Source organism: Coturnix japonica, chromosome 3 (genome assembly GCF_001577835.2).
Source record: "Coturnix japonica isolate 7356 chromosome 3, Coturnix japonica 2.1, whole genome shotgun sequence".
Classification (NCBI taxonomy): Eukaryota; Metazoa; Chordata; class Aves; order Galliformes; family Phasianidae; genus Coturnix; species Coturnix japonica.
The window spans coordinates 42430671-42449195 of record NC_029518.1 but is presented as its reverse complement, the minus strand read 5'-3'; the positions used below and the strand labels follow the sequence as shown (position 1 = coordinate 42449195).

Here is an 18525-nt window from a genome sequence, read left to right as displayed (position 1 = left end):
ATATACATTTATTTTTGATGCATACCCAATGTAGTAATAAAAGCTTTCAGTTTAAGGTAGAAAAGAAGATGAGTTGAAATATCAAAAACTGATACTCTTGCAGCTGTGCTAGCTACTGTGAATTCCAAATTATTTTTGAGAGTCAGGAATTCTGCTATATTGAGGTTAACCACAAAAAACTGTACTGCAAGGTTCTATTCTGTGCAGGGCAGAAATTACATTGCTAGAAATATTTCCCTCACTGAATAAATGTCCACATTAAATAACTGGATTGATCTTGTAATCATGGCTCCAGACAAAAATTCATCTGAAGTATGATTCACAGAACAAACTAGTAGCGATAAATTAGAAAGTTTTTCAAACCTGTTTCTTTTCAATGCAATAAATCATTTTGAAGCCACAGTTGTTTTCTGCCAACAGGGATTTCTCAAAATTCTTAATACTGCAAAGTCAGCAGTGGTGGCTGTAAGGCCACTGTTTGAAGTTTCCTATTGCCATGAAATAAAAACTAAATTCAACAACATAATAGAAAATTTCACTGGATATTCTTTTGTGAAAGTGTAGAAATAAGATACAGTGACATTTATGAACACAAAAACATGGTGGTTTACAATGAGATGTTTTATGGTCAGATTAGTGTCCTCAGAGTCCTCACTTTGTTATTACTTAATTTCAGTTAAATAAACAAAACAAAACAGGGAGATAAAGCTACTACCCACCCTTTCTCCCACTACACCTCCCCCACTAGTATTTCTGTATTATTAGAATAGTAGAACACAACCGACAGTCCATTTTGCAGGCCTCTACAATTTATAAACGCTCCCTGGAGAAAATTAAATGCAACTTAGTTTCCTCTTCACCTGTATAATGGAAGGTGGAAGAGAATCATAGAATGGCCTTGCTTGAAAAGGCCCACAATGATCATGTAGTTTCAACCCCTCTGCTAAGTGCAGGGTCGTCAACCACCAGACCAGGCTGCCCAGAGCCACATCCAGCCTGGCCTTGAATGCCTCCAGGGATGGGGCATCCACAACCTCCTTGGGCAACCTGTTCCAGTGTGTCACCACCCTCTGAGTGAAGAACTTCCTCCTAATATCTAACCCAAACCTTCCCTGTTTCAGTTTAAAACCATTCCCCCTTGCCCTGTCACTATCCACAGCCATTCCCCCTCCTGTTTATATGCTCCCTTCAAGTACTGAAAGGCCACAGTGAGGTCCCCCAAAGAGCCTTCTCTCTGGGCTAAGCAAGCCCAGTTTCCTCAACATTTCCTAATTGCAGAGGTTCTCCAGCCCTGAACAATTGCAGACTTCAACCTGAATAGTGACTGATTTGCTTTATAGGTCATACTGTGTAACAGTCAAAGCTAACAGTGCAGTCAACCCACTCTGCCAAAGTAGCTTACAAGTAAACCTAATATAAATACATATTTCTTTCTTCAGTGGCCAACTCTGTTCTGGAAAAAGCTCATTTAAATCTGGCCTCTGTTCTGCATCCTAAACTAAACAATACTGTGCAACTGATTGATCCAAACTCTCTTATCTCTGTAGCAGAACGTCCAGTTTTGTGACCATATCCCAAAAACTCACTAAACTTAGAAACTAAACCTAAGGAACTGTAGTTCTCATCATTTCCATAATGGCTGGCCTTCCCCAGAACACACAGACTTCTAAGCAGTGAGCTTTTCAGTCTCCCTCCCTAATTTCAAGTACCTTTTTCAAAGGAAATATTGGAGAAGTCTGCCATGAATATTTCTCATTCGTGAAAAACTGAGAGCTAGAAGTAAGATGAAGTTCAACCTCTCTACTTCAAAAATCTACTTCACAGAGCTTCCAACCGTGGCTTCTCAACTCTTTTGTCCATTCACCATTTTTGAATTCAGAATTATTTTTTAAGAATTGCATGTGCACCTAGAAAGAAATATCCTAACCGCTTGACATTTTAACCTACTCCATCTACTACAATGCAAACAGGAGGGAGGGAGAGTAGGAAAATTGTTAAATTTAAGATTTTTCCATGCAAACCTTGATTCTTGTCCCACTACACATCTTACAACAGGTAAATCTGCAACTTTGACCTTTACTCTAAATTCAGAGTAAAGCTTTGAATGAAACAGAATAAGTGACACAGTCCTACTTTAAAAATTCAGCATTGTTCTAACAAAAATTTGACGGACTACAACAAATATTCATCTCTAATACTGTATATTGACATGCAGTATTTACATAGTTATAGCCTCAATTAGACAACATTAAAAAACAACAACAAAATAATATAACATTACTGCAGCTTTCCTTTAGGATAGTCAAATACAGGAGTAGTAACTGAATTTTTTTTTAATTTTTTTTTTTTAAGCAGAGAAATCCTACTTTGTAAGGATTTAAGGTTCTGAAGACTTCTGATTCCAAAGGAAAAAAAACCCAACTAGCTCCTTTGCTTCTTTTGCAGACTTTTCTTAAACCATTTTTGAGGACTCTGAGATACCAGACACATGTACTCTTAAAGGAATTAGTGCATCTTTTATCAGTTTCAAAATTCAGTTGTGCAGTGGAGTATGTTCCTTGCAACAAATATTATGGATTTTTATCTCTTCATTTATCTTTATGAAATTTCTATTGCATCTATTACATTATTATTATTATTATTTTAAAACACAGTGGTGCAACACAGGAACATCATTCAGGAACACTACAAGAACTTGTGCGAAGGCTACAGGTTTTATGTAACTAGTTTGTGTTAAAGTACGTCATCTTCCATGCAAGTAAGAAGCTGAAAATCAGACTAAGTTATGAGTACCTGAAGTGGGTGATTTGCAGCGATCTTCTGGCGCCACTGTACCCTCATTTATATCACAAAGACCTGCTGGAACACAAAAATAGCGTCTGATAAACATGGCTGCTATTTTATTCTTTCTTCCATTGCAGTTAGGAACAGGATATTTAAGTAGAAACAATCTAGATGGTTGTGGTAGAATTTGCTAGTATTACATTGTTGGTTCTTTTCGTTTGTTTTAAATTTAGACATCAGCCGCAGTGACTGTAAAGCTGCTCACTTCATCCTACTAAAAAGATTTCTTACTGGATTTTACAAAATATACTTCCACATTAAATTTCAGTGAAAAAGTACCCTCTTTTAAGTATGAGAATTATCTGAGCAGTTAATTCCACACCACAGATGCATATTAAGTATACATTTCTGCTTCGAAAAAAAATTACATATATATATATATACATATATATGCGTGTGTGTGTATTTAAATTTATTTGCAAAAGAAAGTAAGGTAAAAGAGGATCTTGAAGACTACAACCACACTCAGATTAGATGTGTAACCAGTGTTTTTTCACAATTTGCCTACTATCTGCTGAAGTAGTGAGCTCTATTTTTAACGCTGCATTGCAGAGGTCAGTATGGAGCTCTGCCAGAAAATGTCACTTTAAGATTTTACAGTATTTGGGTGCTTCCTAAAGTCCATTCTTTACATTCTTTACATTTCAGTAATGCAATTACATTTCAGGAAGGAAATAAAACATAGAAGTTCAGCATCTGATGCAAAAGATGGAGTAGTTTTTAAGACCATAAAGACCAGCTTTCACAACATCAACCAGGAGCTTAAAGAAATGTTACCATTTTCCTTTTTGATAGGAAATTGCCAGCAAAATAGCCCAGGAAAAGGAAAAGTATTTTATTAATATATTAAGGCTAATTATGCACCTTAAGATCTATATAATCTTATTTTCCTTCAGCGATATTGTATGTGGTACTAATGTAAACAAAAATGCAATACAGTAATAGTAAAACAAGTACTTGTTAAATAAGAGGTTTTTCCACACAAACTAGCATTTAAAATAAAATAAGGTTAATTATTTAAAGGAAAAAAAAGACATTCTATCACTGTGGAATCCGTTGAAATTATGCTACATTCATACATAGTTATATTTACCCAATATAGCTTTTTGGTTCACTTATGATTAAGAGCACGGGCAATTTGCACAACAAAAACCTCAGTGATGATAATGATGTGCAAATGACCCCATGAACTGGTTAAGCCTGCACTTATCAAAGGTCCAAGAAATTTGAAAACATATGGGGATATCCCAGGTAGAAGCTATACCTTTTCTTTCTCCTGCTTAGTGGTAAACGATTAAGTATTTTTTTGCAAATCATTGAGTACTATGGGATAATCATGGGGCATATTCTCCTGCAAAGCACATGTTCACTTCCAAAATCACCCATTTAAAACACACTCCAGAGTCTATATGTTCTGTTCTACATTGGGCTGTGTTGTATATAAATATATATATAATTTATTTATTTTTTCAAAAAGCCATATGCTGCTCTCCCAACAAGCAATACAAGTTTCAGATAGGAGCAAAGGTGAGCTATATATTTGCTTCTTTCACAAAGTTGCTTTGGATGCCCTGAACCCTTGAGCTGGACTCTTTTTGTAGTAGCCACTGAAGAAACTGCTTCACCCACAGAGAACAAATATCACTTCTGTATTTTAATATTCTTTCATCAGTGACTGCTTGTTCTTGTCACCTCCTACTTTCACTTCAGTAATCCAACAAAAATCTTTGCCAGAGCTGCTGAGAGGGACTTGAAAATGAACAGTTCTTAAGTGTGAGGGGAAGCAGTTCTTGCCAACATGATAAAGGAATATCTACAAAGTTTGCAGGCCTTCAGTCTGAAGTCAAGGTTCTGAAGAATGCCCATTAATATCCCAGTAGCAACAAATGCAACTAAAATGCATGTTTCTAGTGATGGCAATAATTAGATCTGGTTGTCAACAATCATGCCTAGAAAGAGCAGAGTGCACACTAGTTTTTGTGTGAAGACGGCTGCTCAGAGGAAATCACTTATGCTTTAGCCATGCGATTTACAAGACCATGTCCTCTGACTTAGCTGAGAGCTACTCACTACTGTATCCCTTGTGAGAGTGGTATATCTACCATACCTGTACACAGCAGGCCTGGAGCAGTGAAGTAACTGCATGGGTAGCACAGCTTGTGTATGTACAATAATTCAGACATTTTTCTAACAGGTCTGAAATAGGTGGAAAGAAAATAGCTACAAAGCAATTCATCCAGCCTACTAACATTATGAGTTTGTTCTAGATCTAGGTCAGAAACAGGCTAGAAGAACTACTCAGAAAATTAAAACAGTTTACCATAAAACATACTCCCTGAGACCTTCTGGAGTTTGTTACCAAAGTCTAACAGCTTAGACCTGGTGCCATGCTCATACATGCCTCACACATACCTAATGTGTATGAAATTCTATTACAAAACACAGAAACATGAGCACTTATTATTCCAGGTCAAAGTATAGCTTCAATTCTGACTTGCCAGGACAACAACAAACAGTGCAGTGTCATATTATGTGGATTTGCTCAATACTGAAGATAGCAGGTTTAAACAACGCTCTTTTGAGGAAATCCTCACAGTAGCAATACTGAGAGGACAAAACTGTGCTGTGCTTTTTAGAAACAGTCATGGCCCAAATCTTTGGCTCTTAGGGAGCCAAACTATTTAAATTCAAAGTCTTAGTTTAGGAATTTAACTTCCCATATCCTTGTAAATATTTTAATTCTTCAGAAGAAGAGCTGAACTTCTCATACTAGTTTCCTATGAAAAGTGTAATCCTGCTTTGACAGGAGTAGTATTTAGCCAAGAATAGTCATATACCTACATGCTTGCTTCCTCTATAATAAGTACTGAGGTTACAAGTCAATACACATCTTAATGAATAACTCACATCAATTGATCCAACAGAAAGCCTCAAAATTTTCTTACCATAAAACTACTCACTAATTGTATGCATAAGATTTACAACATTAAATTATGGCATTATGATCATTATTCTTGTGCATAAATCTTGGAAATCTAATTATAGCCATCACTGCTATTATTTGACAGAGAGAAGGAAGAGACTGAAAAAGTAATTTTATGCAGTGGTTACTATAAATAGCACTAATTACTGTTGCTCAACATGAGCCGAGTTGAGTCTATGAAATAGTAAGGTCTGTACACTTCATAGTATCAAGAATCCTGATATAAACAGTTTGTGCACTAAATTCTGGATTAAGTTTTATGATTTCAGGCTAACAAATGAACAATTCGTAAGGGATTTTAAAGCCAATTGGTCCTAAGCTTTCCATTTCAGAACTGAAGCCTAATTAGAAGACTAAGGAAAACTAATCTTCCAATAAGCTCTCAGCTTCTTCCTGAACTCTAGTAATAAGAAACTTGAAATAAACACAAAAATGAATTTTAAAAAATCGAATAATGTTATTAAAGATTGAAAAGATATTGTGCTGCATTACAAACTCCCTAGAATTACAATAAAAATTAACTAATGTAGTAATTTTAGTGAGTATTAAGTTTAGGCTCGTGAAGGGCTTGGAGAATCAGCCCTACGAGGAGAGGCTAAGGAAGCTGGGGCAGTTTAGTCTGGGGAAAAGGAGGCTGAGGGGGGACCTTACTGCTGTCTTCCAGTACCTGAAAGGTTCTTACAGTGAGAGTGGGACTTCTCACTAGTGACAACTGACAGGACGAGGGGAAATGGCCTCAAGTTGCGCCAGAGCAAGTTTAGGTTGGATATTAGGAAGAACTTCTTTACAGAAAGGGTACTTAGGTACTGGAATAGGCTCCCCAGGGAGGTGGTTGAATCGCCATCCCTGGTTGTGTTTAAGAGCCGTTTGGATGTATACTCAGGGATATGATTTAGTGGAAGGTTTTTAGAGTTAGGGTACTGGTCAGGCTGTGGTTGGACTTGATGATCTTCAAGGTCTTTTCCAACCTGTGTAATTCTATGATTCTATGAGTTCATATATATGTCATTCAGGCACTTCTATATACCAAATTCACTGGAAACAAGTCTAATTAAAAATTTGAACTAGCTTGATGTGAAAACACAAACATCTTAAAGAACTGACTTGAAAGAGTCAAAAAAGCCCTCCCTAATCCAAAAACAAACTTTATGATTCAGTACTATATTTGGCTTAGTCACAGCTGACATGGTTCTAGTTTAGTTCAAGCATAAGTTTAAAAAAGGAGCGTTGAGGTCTAGGTTCAGATCCTATGATCCTGTCATATTTCAGAAGCATTTTATCAAGAAAAGATCTCAAACTGGGAGGACAGCATCAAGGACTTGGCTAAGAAATCAACGCTTACAAAAACCAGTTCCAACATATTAGATATTCCAGGTAGAATCAGTTTTTCAATTGCTGGCTTTGAAGAGTAATTCTGGGACCACTGTCCACCTTTTCCTTCCCATTCAAAATGACAAAGGAGCAGCAGACCTTGCCTTTCAGTTCTGCACAATCTCAAAGCAGAAGCATTTCTTTTAAACATAACTTTCTCCCTTGGCAACAGATGATGGAAGCCAGCCTACCATCCCTGAAATGTATTTTCTCTCTCTTTTTGGGAAAACAAAACAAACAAACAAACAACAACAAAAAAAAAAACCAACAAAAAAAAAACCCACCAAAAATCAAACAGCAGAACTAAGAGAATTGGACCACAGTCTTAAGTGTTGATTTCACCACCACCACCCAGGTTCCTTGGATTTTGTTTTATTCTACTCCCTGTTTAGAAAGGGGGTCAGATTTCAAACTGCTGCCCAAGGACTGGAGAAAAATGACATGCTAGGGAAAGGAATCACGTTACGCTTTTTAAGTCAACCCTATATGCTCTGAATTCTTTGATGCTGTGAATGCTAGAATAAAACCCTGAGTTAACTCGCAGGGAAAAACCCTGAGATGACTCGCATTTCTGATGGGCTACTACTCTACTGTGGCACTCTTGAACATCAAAAGTGCTTGGAAATCTTACAGGGCTGCACAATATGCCAACACCTCCACTCAACCTCTGTGAGCAACACCTTAGAAGAAGGAACATTTAACTTTAATAGACAGATGATTGTCTTTTACATTGTTAAAAAGTAAATTAATAATAATAACCGTAATCTAACATGAATGCTTAAACTTTTTCTGCCAGTACAGAGAACAAGCAAAGGAAGGTTCTAGCCTTGACCCTCAGAGGACTATCAGATTTGATGGGTAAGATTTTGGGACCACATCAGTAGCTTCTAAGACAGGATCTTGCTTTCCTTCTCCCTCCCATCCTTGCCCATAATACACAGACTGTTATGGTCACTCTTTTTCTCCTTCCCGTTTCTATTCAGGATGTCAGGAACAAGAATATGATAGATGTATGATTCAAAACAGTTTCTGAAAGTAAAACAATTATTTAAAATGGTATAACAAAAGTATTTATGGTAAGTGAACAGCAAGTAAAAAAAAAATCAAATTCAGATGTTCAAAAATATTTTCTGTTTGTCATGAGATGACTTACTTATATAAGAGGTGCGAAGCTTTTTCACAGACTCTGAATATAAGTTAGAAAGGCCGCACATGCAAGAAGCCACAGTCAGCATACCTTTACGCAGCAATGAGAAAAGGAAAGATGGAGACACTAACAGTACAGTTGAGACAGAAAAGCCAGCTGAATAACTTGTATAACGAGGTTAATAAAATGCTCTTGCCATGCAGATCATTAGTATTAAAATGTAAGATGAAAAATATACTATTTCATTTAACAGTTACATTCATGAACAAAAAGGACTCCATTCAGGAGTATCTTAAAAACACAGTTGTAACACAGTTATGCTGATCATTAAACAATAAAAAAGCAAGAAAACAAAGTGATTAATGTTTGGCACTACAAAAATGCAGAAGCAGGAGGTAAGCTCCTTACTACCATATGACATTAACAGAGTGAACCAGTGAAGTTATTTCTTTCTCTCTGAATGTTTTCTCATTGTTTTTTAAAACTTTCTCTGCAGTAGAAAAAGACATCTGTCCCCAGCTAAGAACTGTGTATGTTCTAAGCTAATTATTTTTTAAAGCAGCTTCCCCAGTTGAAGTAATCTGACAGATGGTAATAAGATCTTTCTCGAACCAAAGATTTATTAAAATATGTCTAAGAGCATCCATTTTCCCTTCAGTATAATATTACCTGAACCCAAAGATTTACTAAAATATGTCTAGAAGCATCCATTTTCACTTCAGTATAATATTACCTGAACTTTATTCTGAATCACTTAAAAGAAACCAACCATGAAGTTTTTTAGAAGTGTATTTCCCATTTAATAATAATCATTTGGAGGCAACAGTGATGTTGTTGATCATTCCATTGTACTGTTTTAAAAATTAGCTTAAAAATATCAACTAAAACCATTTTCTCCTTACTATTTACAATTTTAACTTCTCATTTTGTCAATAAAAATGTTTGGGATTTTGACTGAAAGATTACTTTCCTTCTCAGCTGCAAACCACCACCTTTTTTCAGTATCTTTTCAAAACACAGTCATTTTTTAATCAAGAAAGTTTAATTGGTTCATTCATATCAAAAGCTTCCTCTAATACTAATAAAACAGTACAAGCAGTATGACAAGCTTTCTGGACAAAGGCTGAAATAAGACAGAAAACGTTCCCAGCAAATAAACTGGCTATCCGCCAAAATTAATGGGCTCATATAAGCTTGTGATCTGGATACTAGGATTATCAGAAATACCAAAATATTAAGTCTCCTTCCAGCTGTGCTAGTAAGTTAACAGCATAAATCTACTGAGTTTTTATAGCTTACATTTATACACAAAATTTCTTCCCTACTGCTTTTTTTTTTTTTAAAATACATTATATAATATATATAATGTATATTATATATAATACCATACATTACACTAATAAAAATGTAAGAAATTATATCAGGCATCAGTAGATTTCATTAAGCAATGTTTTTGAAGTACCAAACCTGCAATGTTGACATTCACAAACAATGAAATTGCAATGGCAAAAGCCTACATGCATTCAAAGAACAGACACTATTAACCCAGATAAAGTCAGAAGACAGGTAAGTTGTTTTTCGCAAGCTGTGGGTTACTCACCTCCAGATGGCTGACGAGTTTTTCGGGGAGATCGTGGTTCCCTACGATAAGGATCGTTGGAACCATACAGTTCAATAGTGCCAAGATTCAAAAGGACTGTCTTCTGGAGGTAATCAACCATGGCAATACCATTACAGTTTCCAAAAACTACTCTGGAAAAAGAAAAGTGGAAGGAAAGATAACGGTAATGCGAGTATAATTTTATAGTGATATTTCTTGCTATACAGAAATTTCTATTTCAATTTTGTTTATATTTTATTATTAGCTTTTAATAAATTGCTCTAAATTAAGAGCACATATGAATTACTATTTTAGATTGTAGCACTTTTGAAGCATTCACTTTTAAAAACACTTAATGTTGAGTAAAGCTGATCACTGTACACACCAACCTATCCAACAGGGCCTCAATTGACACATATTCTTAGCTCTACAGTGACAGCACACATGAGCGATATTGACTTGTTTGATGTTTACATCATCAGGAACTGCCACAAGCCACCAAAAGGTACTATCAAGAAACACAAAACTAATTGCATCTCTTTCGTTGCTGTATACTGCACAAGAACAGCAAACGCTTTTGAAAGAATACTGAAAAAGCTGCACAGAATATACTTACAGGCCATACGCTGAATTGACTGCTAAGCTGGTTATTTGCTGAGGAGGTTCTCCACTCACCCACACCAGTTGGATAACCAGCTCAATTTGGTAGCCCGGAGACTGCTTAAGAGGAGAATTTTTAACTCTGCAAAGTATACAAAACATCATATTTTTGTGACTCTCTGAAGTGTTCTTCCTTAAACACGCATTATTCACTGACTTTGGTATCACTCTGAACTTTGACAAGATTGGAAAATTGTAAAGAAAATAATGGTATATCAGTTTTGTGGAAGAAGCATGAGATGGTTGGGTAGGACTGAATGTCTTGCAAATACTTTGCGTATTGATGCACAAACTTACAGAAAGTATTAACACTCTCTCATCTTCTGAATTAAAAAAAAACCAACTATATAGAACATAAAGTCCTCCTGAGTTTCTTATTTTATCCGTTCAATATTTTGATTTGCCAATATTTTACAAAACCCACTTATGTCTTTCCAACTTCATTTAGAATTTACTGTCTTCAAAACACCTATATAAGTCAGTATAATCAAGAAGATACAAAAATGAACCCTCAGAACAAAATAAACCTGTCAGAGTTAACTATTTACTAGATGGATGAATTCAAGGAATTGAAATCCAGGACTGGAGTTTAAATTTTCAGAGAAAAAGTAAGCACATGTGTTAATTCATAACTGAAAATGAAGAGCAACATACATCCTATAACAAAAGTTGATAGTTTTGAAAAGTCTCAAGATGAACTCTTGTAAAAAAGAGTTTTAAAAAAAAGTAAAAAAAGCAAGTCAGTTCTTTTGTTAACTGTAATTTCTCAGCAGAATAAATACACAGAAACACACCAAAAACTCTTAAGAGATATATCTCCCAATTTATAACCTGTAAACAGTTAAAAAACTGAGCAGAACAATATGAGGCACCTTGAAGATGAAGATTTATGAGAATGGACTGTAGGTACGTACAAATAATTGACAAGTGAAGTCTATTGAAAAATATTCAGTCTGAAGTTAAGGATAGCTAAAGCGTTAAGGGGCCTCTTCATTGCAGTGGACACTAAGATTTCACAGTAACAATACTGTTCCCTTTTAAAAGTTTGATCTAAAGCATGAGCATCTGTAACTATACTAACCTATGTTAGTAAAGATTTCCTAAAGCAGGCTGAATCATATGGTAATTGTCTTCTGATTAATTTTTTTAGATCACCGAGAATTATGACATTTATATAAATTAAGATTAAAATTGTAATTTTTTGAAACAGAACTCAATTTACAGATATTTGGAGAATGTTGTTTTCAAAATGACAGTTTCACATACAATAGCATAGAAGTTTCACCCATAACAAAAGCACAGCAGAATACACTTACTTTAAACATGGGACATTATCACGAAGGCCATCTGATGAACTGCTACTAGTAGATGGATGAGACTGGGGAACAATGGACTGAGGATTGGAACTTGTGCCAGGAGTTGGTAATGGTGGTATCTGCTCACCATCGGGAGTTTCAATGTCATTTATTTCATATAACAGACGCACTTCCAGCATCTACAATGTAAAAATAAAGCAAATTAGTAATAATTAGAAAAAAAAGTTAGTCTTTCAGAAAAAGTGTATGATTAAGCACAATTAAGATACTAGTCCTAAGGAAGACACCCAGGACGTCTCTATCTTTGCACTGTAATATTTAAGTTACTGTTATCTTTTTAAACACACACACAGTCTTCAGAAAAACAATCATTCCAGCCACTTAAAACAGAATATATGATTCTTAAATTTTGAAAATTAACTCATTTTAAGTTTCCTGCTTATTACGGAAAAGAAATAAAATACTGGATACAAAGCCCATTTAATCATCACTCCATGCATGTATTACAGTTATGAAGAGGGCTTATTTTATGTTGTTTGAGAGTGGTAAAACTAAGAAGTGACATAGGACTTGGCTGGTCTACTACTGTAGCACTACTTAATTCATTGCTTAATGTTGCATCAAAATAGGTCATACATTTAAAATAATAAATTCAAAATGATTTTAGATTAGCATTAATTGTCTTCTACTGTGTTAATCTCATCATTTGCAAAACAGAACTTAACTCAGACTGAAAGGTCTATACAGTTGTTTTAAAAACACTCCAAGTATTGAATCAGCTTGCTAACTACTGATTTCTAAAAAACCATTTGAAAAAACAATATTCCCTTAGGAGGGAATGAGCATGAATACAAGTAAATACTAGAAGGAAAAACCAAGCAGTCTTATCTCCTTTACCGATATTTGTCCGGAGTGGAAAAGAGGAAAAAGAACTGCATTATCATTAAGGCAGTACTCAGAACACAGCGTATTTGATAACTAACCAGCTTCAAGTTAACTTTCAACTCATTCATTCCAGATAAGTGAAGCTGCATATTTGTGTTTGATTTAAGAAAGGATCTGAAGTCTTGTAATAGAATTTATCATTGGATCTTACAATCAAACATGACAGCAAAGTCCTAGACAGAACTTATGGCATGTACAGTATACTTCTCTTTTTCTTTATCTGTATACTGCTGAATTGTTGCCAACAAAGATTATAATGATTAGGAATCAAGAAAAACAGTCATTGACTCCCTCACTGAAGTCTTTGAAAATTCTCTGACTATACCTCACTCGTTTAAATCGTCTCTGATGCAACCAAGTTTTGACCCACACTTTGCATCGGAAGTTAGAAAAAAGACTTACTATTGGCAGCAAACCTGAAAGAGGCAATGAAAGCCAAAATAGCGATGTGTAATTTTCATTTTTGCTGAATTTGGTAATTTACTACTTTTCTTCCACAGAAAAAGAAATTTGCTAGCTTTGAGGTGATTTTTTGGTACATTTGAGAAACACAATGAAAAACAATGAAAAGCTAAATTGCTACAATAGTCTTATTATAGATAAAACCTATACGGTTAAAAAAGATTTTTATATAAATTACCGGAATGACTTCTGTTGTCACTTCCTGCTTGCTGAACCTGTAGATAATAACATGTGCAGAAACTCCAGCTACACACAGCATTCTACTTTCTGGACACCACGAGATGATCTGAATAGCATATGGATCTTCATCTACTATATCTGTATTCGGCCTGTCATCTTTATTCCGTGATTTTTCAAATACTTTGGCTGTTTTTAGCTTATAGAGTACTTGCAGCGTTACTAGGAACAATTCAAAAGAAATCAAAATAAATTTCTGTTTAAACATATATTTACCTCAATAACTTTTCTCATTTAGAAATTTAGCTTGATAGAGTATGTCAGTTTGTTTAGCAAAAGAGGGCAAAATATATCTGTGCTGATACCACCCATCACAATTTGCCCAATGAAGGATCAGCTAGTTTGTAAAAAATTTCCTATTTGAAAGAGATGCATGTTATGTCTAAGCTAAAAACTAAATCCTCAGAGCTTCACAAGTTTAAATATAGTTAGGTTCTCTAATAATAATAACAACATTTAGTGACATTTACCACACCTCGGCTTAGCTGATAACACAAAAAGTAAAGCTCCTTTCCTTTCTCTTTGTAATATTTCAAATCCATGGCCTCTTTCCCACATTCCACCAATTTTTAGAATGACCAGAGATCAGAATTCAAAATGCTACCTTCTGATGAATCCACATTTTTCTTGAGAGTACAGTTTCCAGAACTGTCCTGATGAATCCTTACCACAGTTTAAAACTATGTAAAAATTACTTGATCTTAATTTTACTGATATTCCAATTTATTCATCCTGATGATTATTACTTATGCAAACACTATACTGCATTCCGATAGGCGTCCAATTTTTTATATAGATTAAATTCTGAGTAGCATTATTCTCAGTTGGAATTCTTTCTTCCAACAGTCTTGAAACTGCCGTAGTGTTGCTTTCAAACTTCACTGGCATAGTTTGTAGTCAATCATCCAAATACTTGACATCGATACTAATCACAGCCTTATGAAAATCTAACTTATCCTTTCTTCTCTTCTGTAGTTTCATCAGAATCAAGCCTCCCTAGTTCATGTATAAGGCTGTACTGCTGTTAAAAATTAAGATAGAGGACACCTGTAGCTTCTCCCTTAACAGGATTATTTTGTTATTAAAAGGATAACAAAAGGCTTTTACAGAATTTGCTTCAGGCAGATGCATGCTGAATATTGCTTTTAACTACAGATAATCAATTTCTTTTTTCCAAGTTCCACCCTCAGTTCAAGCAAATTAAGGGTCTAGAACAGTCCAAATACATCTCTGCCCAGTTTTTAAACACACATTTCATCTGTTCTCTCCCACACCCATGTACTCCTTTTGGAATCTCACGAGTATTCCACAAGTTTTCAAGGAAAACTGGTCAGGATTCCAAGATTGTTTCGGACAGCTTTTAAGTCCTGGTGGTAAATTTAGTCAGATTCAGATGATTTAAAAACATTTAACACAGAGTCCATCCCAACTTGAATTCTTACTGCATTTCTCACTGTTAGCTCTGTAGATCATTAGATGCAATTGACCCTTTAACTGACAAGACAGGTAAAATGGTTTGTTCTGTGGTCAAAAGAAGACTTTACTATTTTCCCACCTTACTTCACAAACGCTTAAATGATTTTACTAGTACAAATTACAACTGATTCCAATTCTCATTTCTAGATACTGTAAGTTACAGCAACTTGCTGCTATATAAACACAACTTTCTCCTTTTAGACTGCAACAAACAACTTGAATTTCCTTGTACTAAAAATGAATACGTGTCTATCACTCACCTGCATGTTCAATAAGCTACTCTGGGAATTAAACTACTTGCTAGCTCTTGGACAACTAGTGCATTTTCAGTGAGATGAAATAACTGAGAAACTATGTTAGCATTATTTGAATTTAATTTGATTCAAAGTTTCACAAGGAGTTGACTGCACATGGGGCAGGAGTTATGAGAGTGACTGGATCACAATTACATTTCATTAGACAAATCTGTAAATTTAGAAATCTCCTGTTTGATAGAAAAAAATCTCTTCTGAAAAAACTTACTTGCTGAGGCATCCCAAAACTTGATTGACCCATCAGCATGCCTATGAAATATTTAAAAATTCATTAGATCAGAAAATTGTTAATTAGAGCATTAGACCTCTTTGCTATTAACCGATTAAAAATATGACGAACATTTCATTTTTATTAGTTATTATACTGACACACCCTTTTAATAACATACTGAAAACTAGTATTTTACAAACATTTGCCCCAGTTAGTCAGAAATGATAAATTTATTTCACTGATTATTTCACTGAATTCCACTGCACTAATATTAATTTACCATTTTAAACTTACTTGAGTTATGCACATTTGTTCTAAGTAGTTCAGAATAATTCATTACATTTTTTTGAAATTAACTATTTCAGAGCAAACGTCACCTAACTTATTTATTCTTGAAACTAGATTTGTCAGAATTTACTCTCAACGTCTCTAAGGTGTAGTACAAAGTAACATTAATCTGCAGGAGGACTAATAAGTTGTTTGGAAAAAAAACCCCACAAAATGTAGCAGGGCTCCTGATTCATACTCCTTGCAGAAAAGCTAGAAGGATCCATCTCAAATCAAGAAATCAATAACAAGTCAATGGATGTCCTATGCTTTAAAACAACTTAAATATTTTCCAGACGTTAAGCGCAAAGGAGGGATTTCTTCCAGGATATATTGACTGCAGGCGGACACTACATGACTCATAACACTACATAAGAATAATAATTTATTACTTACTCTCATAGTGCTGCTGCTTTCTTTCCCACGCTTTGCTTGACTTTCTTATCAAGGTTGTGCAAATGAATTGTCTAGTGAAAATCACCTCTTCGATCATTACACATATTACTGCACTGTTGTGTCACTTACCCTGTAATGATTATCTCTGGATAGCTCTGAGTAATCAAACCCCAGTTGCCTCCACTGATAGGCCATTCCTAGAAGATTAACAGATGCAGTAAAGGGAATAAATATGGAAATATAGGAAAATAATATGAACATCAAAACAAATACACTGAGGACGAAAATATCATGCAGTGCAGAGTTTTGTCACCGAAATGACTACAGATACTGCAGATTTCAGAATTTCAAAATTTCAAAATTTATTAGGCACATCTAGTGCAAAGACAAGTCAACAAGGACTATAAGAAAATACCCCTGCACCAAGAAGTCCCTTAGCTTCCAGTGATTTGGCTATCAATGGGAGCGCGTCAGGAAAGAATGACTATAGCATGGCATATGCTATAAACTGCTCCAGACATCTGCTATTAGCTAAAGACAGGATAACTTAATCAGGTGAAGCTTTGGCCATGCTTATCCTATTTAGAGCAGTTGATTTTTCGTAATATCGAATACATGTGTATGTACTAGATGTTGTACCTTCTTACTGTAACCCTGACGTTTCTGTCGAGCGCCAACTGAATAAAGAGCAGGTATGAGGTCAACAGGACAATCAGCAAAATATTCACAACAGGTAACTGGAGACTCGTGTATTGTCAAAGGATAGGGATTCTCAAATATAGGATACCTGTAACAGGTGAAAGAGGAAGATCATTACTCTGGAAAAAACAGTTCATTTTAAATGCAAGAATAGTGGAACACTGAAGAATTTTTGTACAGAGGACAGCAAATTATGCATGAATGTATTAAGCAACTTCACAGCTCATCAATACACTATCAATATACTGTAGATCTCTAAACAGAACCAGCAGCTTTTACTCTTTCTAGAATATGTTTAGGACACTGATATTCCCTTAAGTTTCCTATTTTAAAAACTTTACTATATTAATAGCCTATGGAAGAATTTAAGTTAACAACTCTTAAGAGTAATAACATGAAGCTATGAACTTACTTCTACTGTTCAGTCTATTCTTTGAACAGGAAAAGTCTAATTTTTACTTTGTATTATTATCCTGTTTCTAGACAGGAATTTGTCTGACACATTTCATAACCTGCCTGCAACTCCAAGGTCACTTTCTGAAAGTCAAAGATAGTGACTTTTGGTTACCAATTAGAAATAAAAAAGCACACACATGACTCAACTCCAACTGGGGAGTTATAGAACCTTCATGAGGAAAAAAAGGCAGTAAAAATAACCAGTTATATGTAACTGTGTTCAAAGCACATTTCTTTCCAGTGAAATGCAGACCATGCTTTTCTTGTTTGTCTGAGAGAGAGCAGTCACAACTATTTAATTCCTTCAACAGAAATGTTAGCAACAACAGATGAAAAAAATCATGCATAGAAATAATTTCACATTAAGCTAGGTTGGAAACTAAAGCAATCTTCTTAAACAGAATGAAAAACATGTCCATTTTTAACAGGATATACTAAATCATATAACAGCACAGGACAAAAGGAAAAATCTCGTAGCATTAATCTGTGCATTCTATTGCTTTTCCACATGGAAAACAATGAATATTTTTCAAGTGAAACAAAGACCATACAGGTCTTTTGTAAAACATAGCTGCTGAGGATTAGTATTATTATTTTTTTTTTTATTTTTATTTTTTAAACATGAAAGAGAAGACGACTTAAATTCAAATTTCAGGCACTGTCAACTAATTCACTTAAGGAAAACAAGACAAGTCTTTTTATTTCAAGACTATTTATCCTGTCTCATGTATCTTCCAAAATAAAAACGTTAGAAGCGTAACACCATGAGTTTATGAGAAAGAAGTTTTGGCTACAGCATACAGCCATGTAATGGTGGGGAAATCTGAATAGAATTGCTCAGAAGTTCCGATTCCCATTAAGACTGTGAGCTAAACTAATTTCAGACATTAGAATTAAGCTTGACCTTGTTCCAAATTTTATAGTGTCCTTTTTGTCTAAAGGTATCAACACAGATTTAAGGATACTTTTACAAGTTTTTGTTGTGCCCTAGTGGGATGTTCTTCACACAACTCAGGAAGACCTCAAAGTTCTTATCTTAACCAAGTTCTCTGCTACTAACATATAGACAGATAGATAAATA

At 34.9% G+C, this 18525-nt stretch overlaps 1 protein-coding gene across 8 annotated transcripts in view; it reads right to left on the bottom strand.

The window, feature by feature from the left end:
- The window catches only part of STXBP5 (syntaxin binding protein 5), a 97530-nt gene that overhangs the window by 26110 nt on the left and 52895 nt on the right, over positions 1-18525 (bottom strand). For 5 of the 8 annotated variants that reach the window (XM_015858124.2, XM_032443282.1, XM_032443284.1 and 2 more), the window contains 8 exons: positions 16929-17076; positions 16419-16486; positions 15564-15604; positions 13507-13727; positions 11922-12100; positions 10562-10687; positions 9946-10097; positions 2794-2859 (listed from right to left, as the gene is read on the bottom strand). In XM_015858124.2, the coding sequence (XP_015713610.1) occupies positions 2794-2859; positions 9946-10097; positions 10562-10687; positions 11922-12100; positions 13507-13727; positions 15564-15604; positions 16419-16486; positions 16929-17076 (1001 nt within the window). The remainder of the gene's footprint in view (positions 1-2793; positions 2860-9945; positions 10098-10561; positions 10688-11921; positions 12101-13506; positions 13728-15563; positions 15605-16418; positions 16487-16928; positions 17077-18525) is intronic. The other 3 variants (XM_015858119.2, XM_015858123.2, XM_015858126.2) reach the window with 1 other exon arrangement.